Genomic DNA, 19,114 nt, shown 5'->3' with positions numbered 1-19,114 from the left:
TGCCAGTTATTTGTAACCTGGATTGGCCACTATTGGAAACAGGATGCTGGGCTTGATGGACCTTTGGTCTGTCCCACTATGACACTAATTATGTTGTTATGATACCGACAGCTGGCATAACAATCAGAATATATAGAAACATGCACAACATATATTTTTTGTATGGTAACTTCCATAGAAAAAAAATGTGCTAGTTATGATCTGCATCTGTTGCTGGGGGAGGGGAGGAGGAGAGAGGGCTTTTATAGATGCACAGCATGTTTACATTTAATTCATAAGGACTATACTGTATCAGACCAAAGGTTCATAAGGATCATTTATGAAGTGTGTCACAAATGCAAGTATTGTCGGTCAGGTGTGTGTCCCAACTAAAAAAAGGTTGAGAACCACTGGTCTAATGGGATAGTAAGGAACACTCTTTTTCACAGGGCCAGCTCAAGAGAAAGTGGCACCCTGAGCCAACTTGCGATGAAGAGGGTGCCGCCAAGGCATCGCTTCTGGCACCCCCTCCCCCGCAGGTTCAACATTACTACTACTACTACTATTTAGCATTTCTATAGCGCTACAAGGTGTACGCAGCGCTGCACAAACATAGAAGACAGTCCCTGCTCAAAGAGCTTACAATCTAATAGACAAAAAAGTAAATAAAGTAAGCAAATCAAATCAATTAATGTGAACGGGAAGGAAGAGAGGAGGGTAGGTGGAGGCGAGTGGTTACAAGTGGTTACGAGTCAAAAGCAATGTTAAAGAGGTGGGCTTTCAGTCTAGATTTAAATGTGGCCAAGGATGGGGCAAGACGTAGGGGCTCAGGAAGTTTATTCCAGGCGTAGGGTGCAGCGAGACAGAAGGCGCGAAGTCTGGAGTTGGCAGTAGTGGAGAAGGGAACAGATAAGAAGGATTTATCCATGGAGCGGAGTGCATGTCTGTCCCCCTTCCTGCGAGTCCAGCAGTGCTCCTTCACCTCTCTCCCGCCCCCATGGTCCTGTAAAGTCTAAGTAGCAGTGTTGCCAGGTGGGCGGTTTTACCGCCCAATTGGGCGGTTTTCCGCGCCCCGCCGCGGGAAATTTTTGCCCGCGGCGGGTTGCGGTTTTTTGGGCGGTTTTTAAGGCTTCCGGGCGGCTTTTTGGGCGGCTTTTTGATTTTTTTCGGCCGCGGGGGGCGGGGTTAGTGACGTTTTTGGGCGGGGTTAGTGACGTTTTGGGCGGGGCCGATGACGTGGGAGGCGGGGCCGATGACGTGAGAGGCGGGGCCGATGACGTGGGAGGCGGGGCCGATGACGGGGAGGCGGGGCTGATGACGGGGAGGCGGGCCCGATGACGTGGGAGGCGGGGCTGATGACGGGGAGGCGGGCCCGATGACGTGGGAGGCGGGGCCGGTGACGGCGGGGGCGGGGCCGGTGACGCGGGGGTGGGGGTGTCAGGGGCGGGGTTTGTGTTTGGGCGGGTTTTGGGCTGGTTTCTGGCCCGGATTGGGCTGGAAAAAAAATTTCTACCTGGCAACCCTGCTAAGTAGGTAGTCGGTTGCTGGCAGCAGCATGCCTTGCCACATCCTGCCCACAGGAAATTGCAGGAGGAAGGACACAGCATAGGCTGAAGGCAGCCTATCATGCTGCTGCTGGCCAGTGTTGCCAGGTGGGCGGTTTTACCGCCCAATTGGGCGGTTTTCCGCGCCCCGCCGCGGGAAATTTTTGCCCGTGGCGGGTTGCGGTTTTTTGGGCGGTTTTTTAGGCTTCCGGGCGGCTTTTTGGGCGGCTTTTTGATTTTTTTCGGCCGCGGGGGGCGGGGTTAGTGACGTTTTTGGGCGGGGTTAGTGACGTTTTGGGCGGGGCCGATGACGTGGGAGGCGGGGCCGATGATGTGGGAGGCGGGGCCGATGACGGGGAGGCGGGGCTGATGACAGGGAGGCGGGCCCGATGAAGTGGGAGGCGGGGCTGATGACGGGGAGGCGGGCCCGATGACGTGGGAGGCGGGGCCGGTGACGGCGGGGGCGGGGCCGGTGACGCGGGGGTGGGGGTGTCAGGGGCGGGGTTTGTGTTTGGGCGGGTTTTGGGCTGGTTTCTGGCCCGGATTGGGCTGGAAAAAAAATTTCTACCTGGCAACCCTGCTACTGATATTCCACTCTCACTCTTTCTATTTACCATCTCAGCAGTGTCCATATTCTTCTGAAGCAGTCTGTATGGAAATTCAGTGGAACTATCCAGATAGTCCAGTTAAATGAAGGCTGAGGGGAGATATCAGACTGACTGTTCACGTGTCCTTTAGATTGTAAGCTCTTTGAGCAGGGACTGTCCTTCTATGTTAAATTGTACAGCGCTGTGTAACCCTAGTAGCGCTTTAGAAATGTTAAGTAGTAGTAGTAGTATATGATAGAGGTCTATAAAATAATGAGTGGAATGGAACAGGTAGACGCGAATCGCTTGTTTACTCTTTCCAAAAATACTAGGACTAGGGTGCACTCAATAAAGCTACAAAGTAGTACATTTAAAACGAATAGTGTAATATATAGTAACATATATTAAATGTTTTTTTCCCTGGGGCTCTGGGGAGGCTGTTCCAGGGTTTTGATGGATGCTGCTGGCTGGAAAAGGTTTAAAGTTAGTTTGGAAATTATTAATGGAGTTAGCTGAAGAAAGTGTGAGATGTTTCTTAAATATGGTTTTATTTTTCAAGAAATAAACCATGATTAGGTGGGGATGGTACTTTAAAATGTTCCTTTCTGTTTTGGGTACAAGTCAGGTTAAAATTGACTTAGAAATTCTCTGTATAGGAAGTTTTACATTTACTTCTATGGGGGAGGGAGATTCTAAACAGATCAGAGGGAAAAAAAACCGTCTTTAGCTGACAAGCTGATTGGTTGAGTGATGTCAGGTGTTCCTCTAGTGGGGGTGAGTTGCCAAGGAGGCTGCTGGGCAGTGTTGCCAGGTGGGCGGTTTTACCGCCCAATTGGGCGGTTTTCCGCGACCCGCCGCGGGAAATTTTTGCCCGCGGCGGGTTGCGGTTTTTTGGGCGGCTTTTTGGGTTTCTGTGCGGTTTTTCGGGCAGCTTTTTGCCTTTTTCGGCCGCGGGGGGGCGGGGTTAGACGTTTTTTGGGCGGGGTTAGTGACGTTTTGGGCGGGCCGATGACGTGGGAGGCGGGGCCGATGACGTATAAGGCGGGGCCGATGACGGGGAGGCGGGGCCGATGACGGGGGAGGCGGGGCCGGTGACGTGGGAGGCGGGGCCGGTGACAGCGGGGGCGGGGCCGGTGACGGCGGGGGTGATGACGTGGGGGTGGGGGTGTCAGGGGCGGGGTTTGTGTTTGGGCGGGTTTTGGGCTGGTTTTTGGGCTGGATTGGGCTAGAAAAAAATTTTCCACCTGGCAACCCTGCTGCTGGCAACAACATAGACTTTACACGACCATGGGGGAGGGAGAGGGAGAGAGGTGAAGAAGAACTGCCAGACCCACAGGAAGTGAAAGAAAAAGCTTAACCTGTAGACAAGGCGAGGTCAGAGGCTGGGTATTTCGGTGCTCTTAATCATCTAAATAGAAACTCAGAATGTTGAGCACCTGATTCTCATAACATGATGTCTGTTTTGGTGGCCGTTTTTACTACATGAAAAAATCTGTGCACGAATACAAAGTCTGAGAGGGTGCTAGGAGTCTCTATACTATACCAGCCCCTCCAAATGACATACTAATCACTATTTAGAACAAATTAGTACTCTGTAACCGATACTTCTTCTGTGTACATCCGTATGCTGCGCAAGCCGGCATGTCTGAAAATATAAGTGAGATCAAATAAAAATGATACCACCACCAATGAAGAACAACAACGTGGATGAAGCACTTCACAATCACAGCCTAGTTTAACCGCCCACCTGGCAACTTTGGTGTATGCGCCTCCCATATGATATACACCCCAAAAACGGCTAGACGTGGGAGGCCGCGGGGCTGAGCTGGCTTCAACGTTTTGACGTCATGCCGTCTCCTGTCCCAGTCTAACCTCTTTATTCTAATACTGCCCCAGAGTCTCGCCTTTTTCAAACGCAATTTCCTCTTTCTGGGAAGACGGAACAGGACTGTGGGTGAGAAGTTGCCTCAGAGGGGGGCGGGACAACGGAGAAGGAAATAAGCGGGTGGCTACCGTGGCTTGGCGTGAGTTTTAAAGCTGGGTGCGGGAAGGAGTTTGGTACTGATGGGGATTGTCCTGGAACCTGCATAACCTTCTTGGCTCTAGATTGGCGACGGGGATGGGAAGAGGGGTATTCTCTGTGTCAGGGCAGTTAAATACGTGTGCTTGGTATTTCTGCTGGTGATAAAGTAGGGTTGTTAGCTGGTTCCCTACAGTGTTGACACAAGCCTGTGTTTTTCCTGTTGTATGTAAGGACTCATAGGTTTCCATCTTTTAGATATTACAAAAGGCTCATCACTGAAGTTCCTGCAGCAGTGTGGTAAACCAGGACTAGATCAACTTTGGGAGAGAGCTGCATTTCTGCTACTACTACTTATCATTTCTATAGCGCTACAAGGCATACGCAGCGTTGTACACCATGCACAGAAAGACAGTCCCTGCTCGAAGCTTACAATCTAGATAAGACAAGCAGACACGTTTCGCCAATAGGGCTGCATCAGGGGTGTAATAAACACCACGCAGGGGCGCACACAGTGCTTCTCTTGGTTATAAAGCAGCCAAGACAGCTGTTGTTGGATACAGACAGCAGTAAAACAGAAGCATCTTTAAAAACAGGAATCTGTGTGTCTGTGGCTGGTATTTTATTATACCCCTGATGCAGTCATTATTGGCGAAAGTGACCACATCCGGTCCTTTTGGACAAGATTCTTCTGGGCTCTTTCTCTGCTTTGTTCCTGCACATTCTGTTTGCTGCAGACTTTTCACTCCTCTTCTTTGTATTTGTGTAAAATTACTGTAGTACATGTTTGTACTACCAATAAATGCCTTAATAACTGCCTTCACACTGTCTACAAAGTTTCAATAAATTGTCTTAGATTTCAGGACCCTTCTCTGTACCCCGTTTGACCATAAGAACATCAGCATTGCCATTCTGGGACACACCAAAGAGCTATCAAGTCCAGTGTCCAATCCAGGTCACAAGTACCTGCCAAGATCCCAAAAGAATAAAAACAGATTTTATGCTGCTTATCCCAGTAATAAGCAACTAGGCCAAGGGCAAACAATCTTCTGGGCCTCGTCATCATTCCCCTCCTACAGCAGCAAATGAAAGAGTGGTTCTCCCTGGACAGATTAAATCTTGCAGCCACACAAGTGAAGTCACTCCCCCGTGACCCGGACTTGTAGAAAGCATAAAAAGTATAAATCATTTGCATATGTGCTCGTGCAAGCTCCCGCTCCCCGTTATAGTATAAATACCTAGTGACACCGCCCCCTTAACAGTTTTTTTCTTTCCGCTTGACAGATTACGACCCTTGTTTTCGTTATCTACTCGTGTAGTTTATTTACTTAAATTCCTTTTATTTTCCTCGTAGTTATAAATTTCCATCATTTTTACTGAATTTAACGTGGCAGCGATATTCTTCCCTGTCATGCCCCCAAAGAAACAGGGTTTCAAGCGCTGTAGCGCTTGCAATGGGAAGATGTCGATATCTGATCCACATGACCAGTGTGTCCTTTGCTTGGGGAAGGCACATTTATATTAGTTGCGACAGCTGTGCCAGCATGCTGCCCCGCACCCGAAAAATCAGGGAACTCAAAATGAGAGCGGTCCCCGACTTACCGCAGTCCTCGATCTCCCATCAGCTGGGCAAGAAATCGAACACCAAAAGGAAACACTCTGAAGAGGGAAAGACATTAGAGAGTGTCCTTCCTTTCACAACTCAACAGCCGTCACCATTCCCCTCCCGCAGCAGCAAATGAAAGAGTGGTTTGCCAGATATAGGTCCTTCTTCCTGCCGTGTCTCACTTCCTACTACTACTACTTATCACTTCTAAAGCGCTACAAGGCATATGCAGCGCTGTACACCATACACAAAAAAGACAGACCCTGCTCAAAGAGCTCACAATCTAAATACAGGCACACAGACAGAACAACTAAGAGGTAAGGGAATTAAAGAGTTGGGAATAAAAGGTACAGGACAAGTGAGTAGTGGTTGGGAGTCAAAAGCAAGTGAGAAGTGGTCAGGAGTCAAAAGCAGCGTTAAAGAGGTCCTCAAAATATATATTAAAATCTGAAATAATAGGATACTTCATTGTCAATTCAATAAAGGTTTGAATGATATCATCCTATACCCCTGATAGAAGACCCGGAGGGCAATAAAAAACAGAGCAAAATGCATTTCCCTTGTGTGTGTCATTTTCCAATGAGCACCTCTTTATAGGAGAGGGATAGGGTAGAATCTCTGTCTCACTTCCTGTTTCTGCTTAGGCAGGACGCGGGAGGAAGAAGGACCTGTGGCTGGCTAGCAGTCTCTTTTGATCGTTGGTGCTGGGCCTTACTTGAAGGCCAGGCCTGGGTAATCTTCCCCCTCAGCAGCCCTGATAAGCAGTGGATTTTCCCAAGTCCTCCTTATAGAGCTTTTTTACTAAATAAAATTGACCAACTAAAATAGCAGAACAAATCATGGAGAAACAAATTAATTGCTATATACAGCTGTATGAGAAACAGGATACAAATAAACATTTTCCATTTACCCCTTTTATCACCCCCCCCCCTAACTCCCACCCCTCAAGTGCATTCCCATATAGACCATTATATAAGGACTAGCTGGATGGTGACTCCAATTTTCCCAGTTCATCTTAATAATGGCTTATAGATTTTTCTTCTAAGAACTTGTCCAAACCTTTTTAAAATCCTACTTAGTTAACTGCTTTTACCACATTCTCTGGCAACAAATTCCAGAGTTTAATTACATGTTGAGTGAAGTAATATTTTTTCTGATTTGTTTTAAATTTGCTAATTAGTAGCATTATTGTGTGCCCCCTAGTCCTTGTCTGTTCAGAAACCACTGGTTAAGAGCACCTGCTCTAAATTTATGACCCACCAGAGAGCATTAATATTTTAAGAAAAAAAAATCTGTCGTTCAGTTTGTTTGCTGTACTTCTAGGACTGTGAAGATGCCTGTTTTTCGTCAAGTTGGGGAAAGACAACTTCCCCATGAAATAATCTTTATGGCATGGTCACCTAAGAGGGATCTGATTGCACTTGCTAATAAAGTTGGGGAGGTAAGGAAGTCATTTATTACTAATTCATATAAATGCAAGGGGAATGAATTTGTAGTATCCTTGCATGCTATGAGAAGTAATCATGTACATTTTTATTTTTTAAATATTTAATATACATGCCTCACTGTAGCATTCAAGGCATGTTACAACATATGAAACATTAAGATAAAGCTATACTGGATGTACAAGTAAATGATGGAAATGTGGCTGGCTATCTTACTGAAATTTCAGTGGCACTGAAGAACAGAGGTGGTCTTTGTGATTAGTGGAAACAGCAAACCAATTGTCTTTTTCAATGTGTGAATTTTAACTTTTGTCACTGAATAATAGCAAAAAAATAAAAAGTTCCTTTGTATTTATACTGGACTCTTTGGGCCCGATTTCAAAACTATTTAACTGGTCACTAACAGCTCCTGGCCAGTTAAATAGTGTTTTAGTGCCTAACTGTGGATATTCAGCGGGAGAAAACCGGTTCTCTCTCGCTGAATGTCTGTAGTTAGCGGCTAGCCACTAACCATCTATATGTTGTGGCAGTCAGTGCCAAACCAGCTATTTTTAGTGGTTAAAATAGACTGCATAAATTGCAGGCCTATTTTTAACCCCTAAGCGCTTAACCGGTTAGCGCTGAATATCGGCTTAATTGGCTAAGTTGTCACGATCAAAAATGAAACTAGATGTTAATGCCGGTCGCCGGAAATGGTCCGGCATTGAATATTTGGGTTGAATATTTGGCGGCAGAGAGCAAAACTGCTGCCGGCTGTATATTGGGGGTTTATTAATAACATTGCACCTTGTGATGTTTAGCAAAATAGACTATATTTGTTTTATAGGACTCTGGTTGATAGGTATGGAATAAATGAAAGCACGTGCAAAAGTAGTGCAAGGATTCATAAAAAAGAGGATGCAAATTATGATATCCATTCTGAAAATATGAAGAATGCTGCCTTATGAAGTTCACATTAGGAGTGGATATATAAGGTGATATTGGAGGTGCTCAATTTATGCACTTTACTAAAATATTTACATTTTTTCTTTTTCTGTAACAATCCTTGAAGGATCCAGCTCCTTCATATGATGGAATTCATATGTTTGAATGAGAGAGTTCTTTTCAGGCTGCCTGCATCCTTCCACATCCTGCCTCCTATGAAGTAACTTCCTGTTTCCACATAGGTAGGATTCAGCAGGGAAAAGGACCTGTGGCCGGCAGAGCAGTCTCTTTTGATCACTGGATCCTTCAAAGATTGTTACAGAAAAAGAAAAAATGTAAATTGTTACAGAAAAAGAAAAAAATGTAAATATTTTTGTAAGGTGCATCAGTTGAGCACCTCCAATATTGCCTTACATATCCACTGCTAATGTGAACTTCATAAGGCAGCATTCTTCATCTTTTGGACTGAGGGAGAAGAGACTCTCAAACAATTTTACAGTTCCTTCAATACATACCATCCTACAATAAAACTGAAAATTGACTACTCCCCAGAAAAAGTCAGCTTTCTAGCCACCACAGTTTCCATGAGCAAGATGTCTGCAAATAAATCATTCTCTGCCTCTATCTGCTGATAGGGGAGTGTAAATCTATGTTGTAGCAGTATCTTGTTTATGTTCAGAGCATATGTAAATAAAGCTTAGCATTGACTGAAGTGTAGACCCATGATTTTGACTTCTTGCCATATTTTACATGGTCATGCACTGAACATGTGTCAAGGGGGGGGGGGATTTATCAAACCCAATATATTGTTAACGTACAGTTTACATCTGTTTCTCAGGTTTTACTTCATCGGCTAGCAAACTTTCAAAGAGTTTGGAGTTTACCACCAAATGAAAACACTGGAAAAGAAGTGACATCGCTTGTATGGAGACCTGATGGCAAAAGTAATGCCTTTTTTTTTTTTTAAATGAACAAAACATGTGTCATATTCAGTATTGAGGTAAGGGGTTGGCAATACCCAGCACACGTGGCACAACAGAATTTTGCTTGAAGAAATCTCCTCTGCTTTTTTAACATCTTCCAAGAAGATACTACATGTTTTTGGCACCTTTCAAGAACTGTTGCCATCCCCTAGCCTAAATACTGAAACATTTTTGTACTGCTGGTGTAATAAAACAAATCCAAACCAAGATAGATCATTACATGTTCTATTTTCCCACACATATACCAAGTGTCTAAATCAGAGCAGTTGAAGTTTAAATCCTATATATTTTGATGGTATATAGAAATAAATCTTGTGCATATTCATTAGGAATTTCCTGATAGGAAACTGCTGCATACAGTGAGATGGCCCCAGTGCTGTTTGTATTTGGTGACGGTATCCTGTGATTCAGACTCAAGCTGTCATAATTTAGCCCACATATGCATGTGAAAATAAGGAATATGGTTTTTTTTTTCTTACTTTCATTTTATATTTTCTCTTGCATTGGAGGCGGTATTTGAAATCCCAAATGTATGCATGTACTGGTTCTGTTGGTGTTCGTATAGTGCTCTAGCCCAGGACACCTGGCAACAGTAATTGAGTGTATAGTGATACAGAGTCCATGAGGAAGATGAATACTCATAACTATATGGGGAAATAGGGACCTCCAATGTAGTAAGTGTGTGAAATGAGATTAATGGGTTGGTTCCACTGCTGACCTCAAGATAGAAGCATCTGTGTTATGAACGAACAACTTGCATTGAATTTTACATGCCAGTAGATTCTGTTTACCAGGGTGGGGTATTATGGGAGGAGCATTATACATTTAGGATCTGGATCCTCTTCCAGTCTTACTTGGTTGTCACTTGTAGCTCACAGTCTACGTTCTAACTTCCAGGTCAGATCAGCTCGGTTTTCTAAATAGGTTTAAATTTAGCCTTCCTAGTATATATTGGATATAGTTTTCTCATATTTTGGTTTTTCTGCTGCTGTTCTCATGGGAAGGTTCACTGAGAACAAGAAAAATGCATGGGTAAAAAGGTAAGTGCAGATCATTGTGTTTCAAGGTGCCTTCTCAAGGACCAGGGCCACTGAGAGACCAAGCCAGGCCAAACAGTTTTGAAGGGGTCCCCCTGCAGCCCCCATGAAAACCTGCCACCCGCGCCCTCCACCTGTCAGTAGCTTACTACTCGCTCGGTCTGTCTCCTGCTTCTGTGTGCCGGGTTATTGCATTAATTTTTCCTGTGGGCCACAGGTCCTTCTTTCTGCCGCGTCCCCTCCTGCCTATGCGGAAATAGGATGTAGTTCACATAGGAGGCGGAATGTGGCCGGCAGAGCAGAGTTAATACAATAACCTGGCACACGAGCAGGAGACCAAGCCAGCCTTCTGCCTGTGCCTGCCACCAGAAGTCTGAAGAAAGCGACTTTTCTATTGCTGGCAGCAGGCCCCTCTTGGAGGCTGGGCCCAGGGAATCTTGCCCCCTCTCAGCAGCCCTGTCAAGGATCCAGAAAACTAATACAGGATGACAGTGGTTTATGTTAATCAGTTTCTGAAGACACTGTTTAGTCCTCTGTCTGGATTATTTACATGTGGACAGGAGTTCACCACTGGTAGATTGTAGTAATGTGAGACTGACTTGATGCTGCTTATGTTAAAAATGCACATACATATTCTTTACGTGCTATTCTATAAGGGTGCATGTAAGTGCTATAGCACACAACTGCAAAGGGACATACAGTTGGATGGAGAATGGGAAGGCATTTTAGTTACCTGTGTAACTTGGAAAACATTATATTAAGCGTGCCTTTACCATATTTGGCCACCCACAGTTAACACCAGGTGTATGGCTCGTGTAATGAAGGCACCTAAATGTAAGGCACATTGATGCCAGATTACACTAGTATTCTGTGGGCACCCGGATGCCAATTTAGAATAGGTTCTTGCCCTGTGGCATTGGAGCACCTTAAAGGAGACGCCACCATAGTCTGCATTAAAACTACATGCCTCATTTAAGTTTAGAATGAAATCAGATTGTGCCCTTTCTTCATACAAGATCTGGATAATATTATTTTAATCTATATTTTGGAGTTACTCTGGCCAATAGTCAGTGCTATTTAACTAGCCAGGAATGGCTCCTGGCCTGTTAAATAGCACTTAGCTAGCTAAGCGTTAATATTCAGCGCGGGATAGCCAATTATCTCTGCTGAATATTAGCGCATAATGGCTAACTGGCTAGCCGCAAATATTCAGCACTTCGCCAGCTAAGCTTATCAGCCAAATCGGACCACCTAAACAGCAGTCCTGTCTTTGGCCGCTATAAAATTAACCAACCAGCGCTGAATATTAACTTAACTTGGACGGTTAAATTTAAGCTGGCCAAACAAAAATGGGTATTCAATGCTGGTCACCGGAAACGGCCCAGCATTACATATCTGGGCTCAGCGCCAATCACGGCACTTAGCCGGCCTGCTTCTATGGGCTGAATATTGGCCAGATTGTACTTAAAATTGGTAAAGAGCATGAGCTTAGTTTATGCCTCAGTAGTAGTTGTGTTGAATAGCTTACTTCATGTCATATAACAATTGATTTTTTAAAATGTCTCTCATCCTTGATTGTATCTCAAATGACTTTACAGTTCATCTCTGAGATGTACACCAAAAATATGATGCAAAGCTATGCAGTTCCCAGTGGGGATAGGACAGAAGGAGCAGTGTTATTACCATCAAAGACAGAGAAGTTTCAGACTTAAGTACCAGCATTGGTCCAGATCTGAAGTTCAATGCTCTTAAAATCAGAAAGTTCACTGCCTGCCTGTGAATTGGTTTCATAATGCTGCCTAATCAGTTCTAGTGTTTATATTTTTTCTGTGTTATGAAACAGTGTAATGCATAATAGTATTGTTCTGGTTTTAGTTTTAGCTTTTGTCCTTGCTGACACAATGCGAGTAGTGTTGTGTGATGTTGAAAAGCCAGAGAGCCTGCACTCCTTCTCGGTGGATTCTCCCATTACTTGTATGCACTGGGTGGAAGTGACAGAAGAAAACAGGTAGGCTAGGTTTGCTTTAAATACGTATTATAGGCAATAGCTGAGTAAAGGTCCTCTTATGTTATTGAAGATTTACTGGAGAAGAACACAGCACTAAAACTGTATCATGGAATAAGAAGGTAGTGGATCAGTATAAAGCATCTTCAAGTTTTTAGTGCTGTAAACTTTATTCATTTATTTGCATTTATTAACCACATTTATGAAGAGATTCACCCAAGGCGGTGAATCTCTTCATCAAACTTACAATTTTGTTAACAGCATAACAATAGTAAAATGTACAAGTATATACATAAATACAATAAATACCGCAAATTGAAACCTATTAATAGGACTACCATGGAACAGGATCAAAAATATACACATTTCACAGCACTGAAATTCAAATAACAGCGATTTAATAAGATGTAAGCATAATAGTGAAGGAATATCTTTTTTTTTTTTTTAATATGTTTATTAAAGGCTTTTTCATACCTATAATACAAAGGTAAACTCAAAAATAAACACAAAAGCAAACACCCCCCCCCCCCCCCCCCCCGCAAATAAACACAAAGGAAGATCAAAGAGCCATGGCAATACCCGGAAACACACAGTATGGATACACAAAATCAGGTGGTGCTATGCGGCTCCTTACAAAAGTGATCTAAACGAGCCCAGGTCTTCAAAACAGACTTTATTCGTCGACGCCTATGGGCCAAAATGGTTTCATATTTCCTAATCACACAAACGTAACTCCACCATTCATTATAATTGAGGTACACATTTTTCCAATTGGAGACAAATGCAGAGCAACAGCTAACAGTATGTTGAACAACTTTTTATCGGACTCCAGAAGGAGGATATTAGGACAAGAGGCTCGTAAGATCACAACCTCATAAGAAAGCGCAGTAGTCTCTGGCAGGTGAAAAATAAGACACATTAGTGAAGGAATATCTAATAAGCATATAATTAGAACATTCAAATAACTTTGCTATGATACTAATACTTTTCTATAATACAGTTTACCATATGTATGAGGGGCCAAGTGCAGATATATAGTAACATACATAGTAAGTGACGGCAGATAAAGACCTGAATGGTCCATCCAGTCTGCCCAACAGTCACATTCATTATAAATTCAAGATTAAATCAACAATGAACGTGATATTATATAATTGATCATGGTCTTTCTTTGGTGTTTCTGGGACATAGACCGTAGAAGTTTGCCCGGCTCTGTTCTTACATTCCAACTACTGCAGTTGCCATCAAAGCTCACTCCAGCCTATCCGAATCTGTTTTGCCATTTGCGGTACACAGACTGTAAAGTCTGCCCAGTACTGTCCTCAAGTTCCAAATTATTGGAGTTTCCGTCAAAGCTCTCTCCAACTCATCCTACAACTGGATTGCTATATGCGGGACTCTGTCTGTACAAGCCAACCCAGCACCAGTCTTAGTCGATACAGCCAACGTTGCCATCTTAGCACCACTTGACATTCAAATACATATATACAACCCTTTAAGTTTTAGATGGGGACAAGATGCGTGGTACAAAGTCAGTTGAATAAATAAATGGGTGGCTAAACTAAAGGCAAGTTCTGTTAACGGTTAAACAAGTTATAAGGAACTAATCAAAGTTACAGTGTGTGTAGCTTTACTAACTAGATTTACTAACATATGTTAGTAAATGCACGTTTAATACAAGCTCAATTATTCCCAATGGAGCCTCTTTACTAAGCAAATAAACTTGTATTTATGCACGTTAATAAATCTGCTGCTTAGACTGTAAGCAATATTTAGCCCTATGACCAAAATTGCTGGTCCTATGGATAAATACAGCATACTGGGAAAGACCCTGTATGTATTTTGAAAAGGAAGGTCATGCTTTACTAATCTATTAGAATTCTTTAAAGGTGCCAGTGTGTATATGGATAAAGGTGAACTGGTCAGTACAATGTATTTTGATTTTCAGTCAGTAGGCATTTTGTCAATGTCCTTCATGAGAGATACCTCAAGAAAATAGAGTCTTGGGATAGGAGATGATGACATTCTGTGGACTGGAAACTGGTTAAAAGATAGAAAGCAAAGTAGGACTAAATGGTCAGTTTTCCCAACAGAAAGAGTTAATGCCCAGGGATCTATACTGGGTCTGATGGTAACATAGAGGCCCTTTTACCAAAGTGTGGTAAAAAGTGCCGTAGCGCATGCTTATGTGGGTCATTCCCGCGGACTAAGTCCATTTTTACTGCATGGGTAAAATGGCTGAATTTCCAAATTTTTTTTCTATTAACAGACACGTACTAATTTTCCCATTAGCATGTGAGCCCCTCTTGCCACCTATTTGGTAGGCGGGTAAGGGCTCATGTGCTTAACCACACGCTAATCGGTTAGCATGGTGCAATGTAGCCTCACTAACCGATTAGTGTAGATCTCGCCTGCTGTCCACACCCAGACCTGCCCCCTATGCTAAAAATTAAAGTCTATTTTTTAGCAGGTGGATAGCATCCACCAGTGCCAAAATTACTGCTGGACACCTGAGTATGTCCCACAGTAAGGCATTTAAAGCTGTGATAAGCATGTGTTAGTGCTTACCACAGCTTAGTAAAAGGACCGCTTATTCTGTTCAAAGGAGCAGCAAGTGAAGTGGTCAGATTTGCAGATGACACAATACTGAAAGAAGGAGTGGCTTCCCTGGTTCTCAGCCCACTCTTCTAACTACTAGTCTACTTCTCCATTAAGCAATGTGCAATATGCTAGAAGTTGAATAAAGACCATGAAATATTTAGCACTGTTTAACAGTGTACAAAGTGGTGCACATAGCAAAGGCTGTCCTTGCTGCTATGTTGTATTAACAACTGATATACACAGGCTCTGTTTTGAAAAAAAGCTATGCTATAAACATTCAAAATTTGTTATTCCTGCAGAATGTACTGCTGGATTCACAGAAGATCTTTTGATTTAGGAAGGATAAGGACTTCCAATTTAGCAGCTTAGGAAATCAGAATTTAAGTAGTTATGGAAGCTTTATATCTGTCTACTGCACTGGTTTATATCAAGTAGTTTGTAATATTTTCTTTGTTATTTCCCAGCATTCTCACATCTTTTTACAACACAGAGGAGGAAGCTAATCTTCTTTTGCCAATTCTGCCTGCATTGCCCAAAAAGTAAGCATGCTGCAGCAGGGTCTGCTGCCTTGCTGGTACCAAGTTTCTCTACTTAGAGCATGTTTTCAGAGTTTTGTTTACTGAGCTTGCATTAAGATTTCTAAACTTATCACATTTGACAGCAGCACCAAGTAATTTCTGCATTTCTATTCAATATAGCTACAGCACCACTGCAAAAATTTTCAGGTAATATTGTATCCTTTAACATTTTTTTTCTGTGGTAGATATTATGTTTCTCAATGCGATGTCTTTTAGGTTAATTAAAAAGTTTTCTTTGTTTTTTTTTTACATATTTCAGTGAAGAAAAATCAGATGAAATCATGAAGCTCCTAGGTGATGTAAGGTAAGATTTTTCAGATAGGATTAATAAAGTAGTCATCAAGGATGAGGTGAAAAATATGCAGGATTGTATTAAGTGGAAATTTTGTCACTACCCCCCCCCCCCCCCCCCTCCCACTGCAAAACTGCCTCACGTGTGAAATGCATCAGGCTAGTAGTAATACTTACTCTGTAGGGAGTCAGCCACTCTGCAATAGTAATAACTAAAGGGTAACAATCAAATAAAAATGACTCTAAGTAAACAGCCTGACTACCTAAAATGCTTTGTTCAATAAATACATATTAATTATGTGCCTCTGGTTAACACCACAAAATACTTGCTGAAAGAAGTTTACTTTTAACTACTTTCTAAAAGCTAAAAAGTGGGTGAGGGTTCAACAGGCAGTGAATAGTGTAATGCCTTAAAACTGTGCATTAAAATCTTAAATTGAAAATTGACAGCCAGTGCAAAGCATATAACATAGGTGTTGTATGCTCGAACTTTGAGTATCTGCAAGTATGTATGCCACCAAATTTTGAACCTCCTGAGTGGCATGCCAGGAGTATCCCGACCCAGAATTGCACCTGTGTAACAAGCTTCCCACCCTTCCCACTGCATTTTAACCACTGCAGGGAAGACGATGGATGGGAAGTGATTTTTGCACCATCAATTCTTTGTGCCCTGTGCAATCAAATTGTGGCACAGTCCTCACGATGGCTCATGTATGGAAGAAGCCGGTAGTCCTAAATAAAGATCGTTAAGCAATCAAGGTGAGAAATAACCAGCACTTACATTACTGTACAAAAATTGTCATCAGTTAAAAAGGGCTTCATCGGCAAATTAATTGTAGAGTATAAGAGGCTTTATTTACCACTGATTGAGTCTTCTTATAATGAAGCTTCAAATTCAATCAGAAAGCCCAGGTCTTGCAACTGTCTTTGTGCAAATATGCAGGAAAATCTTAAAGGAACAGCTGTACCCAGAAATAAAACTTCAGTTTTCTGAACAATAAGAGCAAGCTTACAATGTTTCATCCATAAAATTGCATAATCATTTGTAGAGGTAAACATGCTACTTATAGCATTGAATATTGTCGATGTATAGCACATATAACTCGCAAACTTGGAAACAACTTATAAATCAGATTGTTAAAAAGTTGAGCAGAAAGAGCTGATCCTTGAGGTTTTGTTGCTGACAAAGGAAACCAAAAAGAACGGTGACCAGCAAATTGCAGCTGAGACTTGTAAGCAGCAAAAAATAATCAGAACCCACCTAAAGCTGTACCTATGATATTTTCCTCCAAGAAGAATCTTTCTAACCATAAATGGATCTCTCTCTCTCTCTCTCTCTAACTTGGGCCCAGTTCTCTACAAGAACTGTTCAAACACTATTATTAAAAAGCACATGCATAGTAAACTGCTGATAAATATGTGTGTGAAAGGACAGATAACACAATGTAGTCATGGTTTAGGATCCTGTATATCCAAGCATATGACTTATCAGTGTGACTTTGTGCATCCAATACTGTCTCCTCTGCACTGGTTTACTTGCACTGTAGATGGGAGCATTTATTAAGGTCTCTCTCTCATTCTGAATAGAAAATTAATGTGAGACTCCTCTCAGCATCGACAAGCATTATACTATCTGTACCACAAAAAGTAATTAATTTTGTTGAACTCAAGGGCCAAAGGAACAGGTTAAATAGAAACTAAGAAATAAATTGTCAGCAAGCTAACAGCACTTGAAGCATAAAAGTTAAGCAGCTAAGAGGCCGTTTTACTAAGCTGCGTAGGCGCCTACATGCACCTAATACGCGTCAATTTGGAGTTACCGCCCGGCTACCACGTAGCCTGTGTGGTAATTTCATTTCTGGCGTGGCGAAAATCAGGCAGTAACTCTGACTTGGACGCGCATAGGTGATTACCACATGGTTAACATGAGAGACCTTACCACTAAGTCAGTTGCTGATGATAAGGTGTGAGACCCAAAATAGACGTGCGCCAATTTTTATTTTGCCGCCAGTCCATTTTCAGCAAAAACAGGCGCTCTGAAAAATGGATCTGCATGTGCACAAAACACGAACCTACACTAGTGCAGCCCATTTTTCAGCGCACCTCGGTATAAGGACCCCTAAATTTCACTACTCTCCATATAACTGTAAATGCTACCTCTAGAACATCCCTGGCCCCTCCGCTTCCAAAACTCAATTTTTGGCCATATGATAACTTGTGTGACTAAAGGTGGCAAAATTCAAAGAAAAGAACTTATTTTCTTGGTACTTGCTGCTAACTGCATGTCTTTTTGAATACTAGCCACTACTTATTCTTTATCTCTCCAAACCATTCTCGACAAGGGGTATGTGCTCTCCTTCCAGCAAATAGGATACTAAGAACTACTGAGTGATGTCTTAATATAAACACCTGTGCAGCCCATAGCCTGCAGGTGTTTCTCACTCTCCTCAGCAGATTGTAGGTGAGTACTTGTGCAGCTCTCGTTGAGTCTGGCCTAGTTTGGATGCGCCCTTTTGGCTCCATATGTGGGGTTGAGGGGAGATAAAGAGCGTAATTTGAAAAAATTAGAGTGTTCAAAGCAGGTCGGTTGCCTGAATACTTCAGCTAGAAATAATGGAATAAGATTCTGGTTCTATTTTGTTGGTATATAATATAGGGTCTAAACACATTATCACCAAATCCAAAAATGGAGTTGGCAGTGGGTGAAAGGAACAACGTATTTTTAGCACTCTGGAAATAAATCTAAATTACCTCTCCCACACAGTCAACAATTATTATACTTTTTACTGAGAGTAAGACAAGGCTCAAATGTTATTATCAAAAGGTAAGCTGTTTATAATATTGGCAGCAAATAATAATAGATGTAATCAGAGACAATGAGTCATGCTAACCCAAAATGATGGTAAAGGGTCTGGGTGTAGTCAAGATAACGGATACTCACCTAATCCTGAAATTAGGATACCTCACAACCCCAGGCACTAAGGAGATAACAGTTCAGACCTGACAGATGGTATCACTCATGAACACTGGATCTGGATGCAGCACAGGCACTGATGATGGTGGATCAGGAAAACCGGTGCATGACGATAAGTCAGGATCAAGAACTCAGGCAGCAGGCAGTCTCCCCAGTCGGAAAGTCTCAGGCAGCAATGCCACAGATTTACAAGCCTTCATCAGGTGGCAGGGCTTGGAGCCAGCTAATGGCTGTTACCAGGTTCCAAGAGAAAACAGCTTGCATGCCAGCTAACTGATAATACCCTCAAGGAAGGGGTCTTTATACCTTTTTTAGTGCCAGGTGGTCTGGAATATGACAACCTGAAATCCCTGTAGTGACGTCTATGCTAATAATAAAAAGTTGTTATTGTCCAAGTTGTTTTGCTTTTATCAGACTGGCTGGCTCCTTATGCACTTCGAGGCCTTTACACATTACCAAGCCTCTGCATTAAGTCTGAAAATGGTCAAGTCTGTAAAAGTCAGGTTCATAATGCAGGCCAGTGCTGAATTGCAGTGCCTT

At 42.7% G+C, this 19,114-nt stretch overlaps 1 protein-coding gene across 2 annotated transcripts in view; it reads left to right on the top strand.

Annotated features, from left to right (window-relative positions):
- The first annotated feature begins 591 nt into the window (after positions 1–591).
- Positions 592–19,114, top strand: part of ANAPC4 (anaphase promoting complex subunit 4) — a 96,708-nt gene continuing 78,185 nt past the window's right edge. Inside the window, exons 1-7 of one of the 2 annotated variants that reach the window (XM_030191251.1) lie at positions 592–624; positions 7,055–7,177; positions 8,944–9,049; positions 12,001–12,133; positions 15,196–15,270; positions 15,430–15,456; positions 15,569–15,613. In XM_030191251.1, the coding sequence (XP_030047111.1) occupies positions 7,070–7,177; positions 8,944–9,049; positions 12,001–12,133; positions 15,196–15,270; positions 15,430–15,456; positions 15,569–15,613 (494 nt within the window). In that variant the 5' untranslated portion in view covers positions 592–624; positions 7,055–7,069. Of the gene's footprint in view, positions 625–4,038; positions 4,135–7,054; positions 7,178–8,943; positions 9,050–12,000; positions 12,134–15,195; positions 15,271–15,429; positions 15,457–15,568; positions 15,614–19,114 lie in introns of those variants that run through there. The other variant, XM_030191250.1, reaches the window with a different exon arrangement.

Source organism: Microcaecilia unicolor, chromosome 2, assembly GCF_901765095.1.
Source record: "Microcaecilia unicolor chromosome 2, aMicUni1.1, whole genome shotgun sequence".
In the NCBI taxonomy this organism is placed as follows: Eukaryota; Metazoa; Chordata; class Amphibia; order Gymnophiona; family Siphonopidae; genus Microcaecilia; species Microcaecilia unicolor.
The sequence above is the reverse complement of the archived record's forward strand: the minus strand, read 5'-3'. Positions and strand labels throughout refer to the sequence as shown.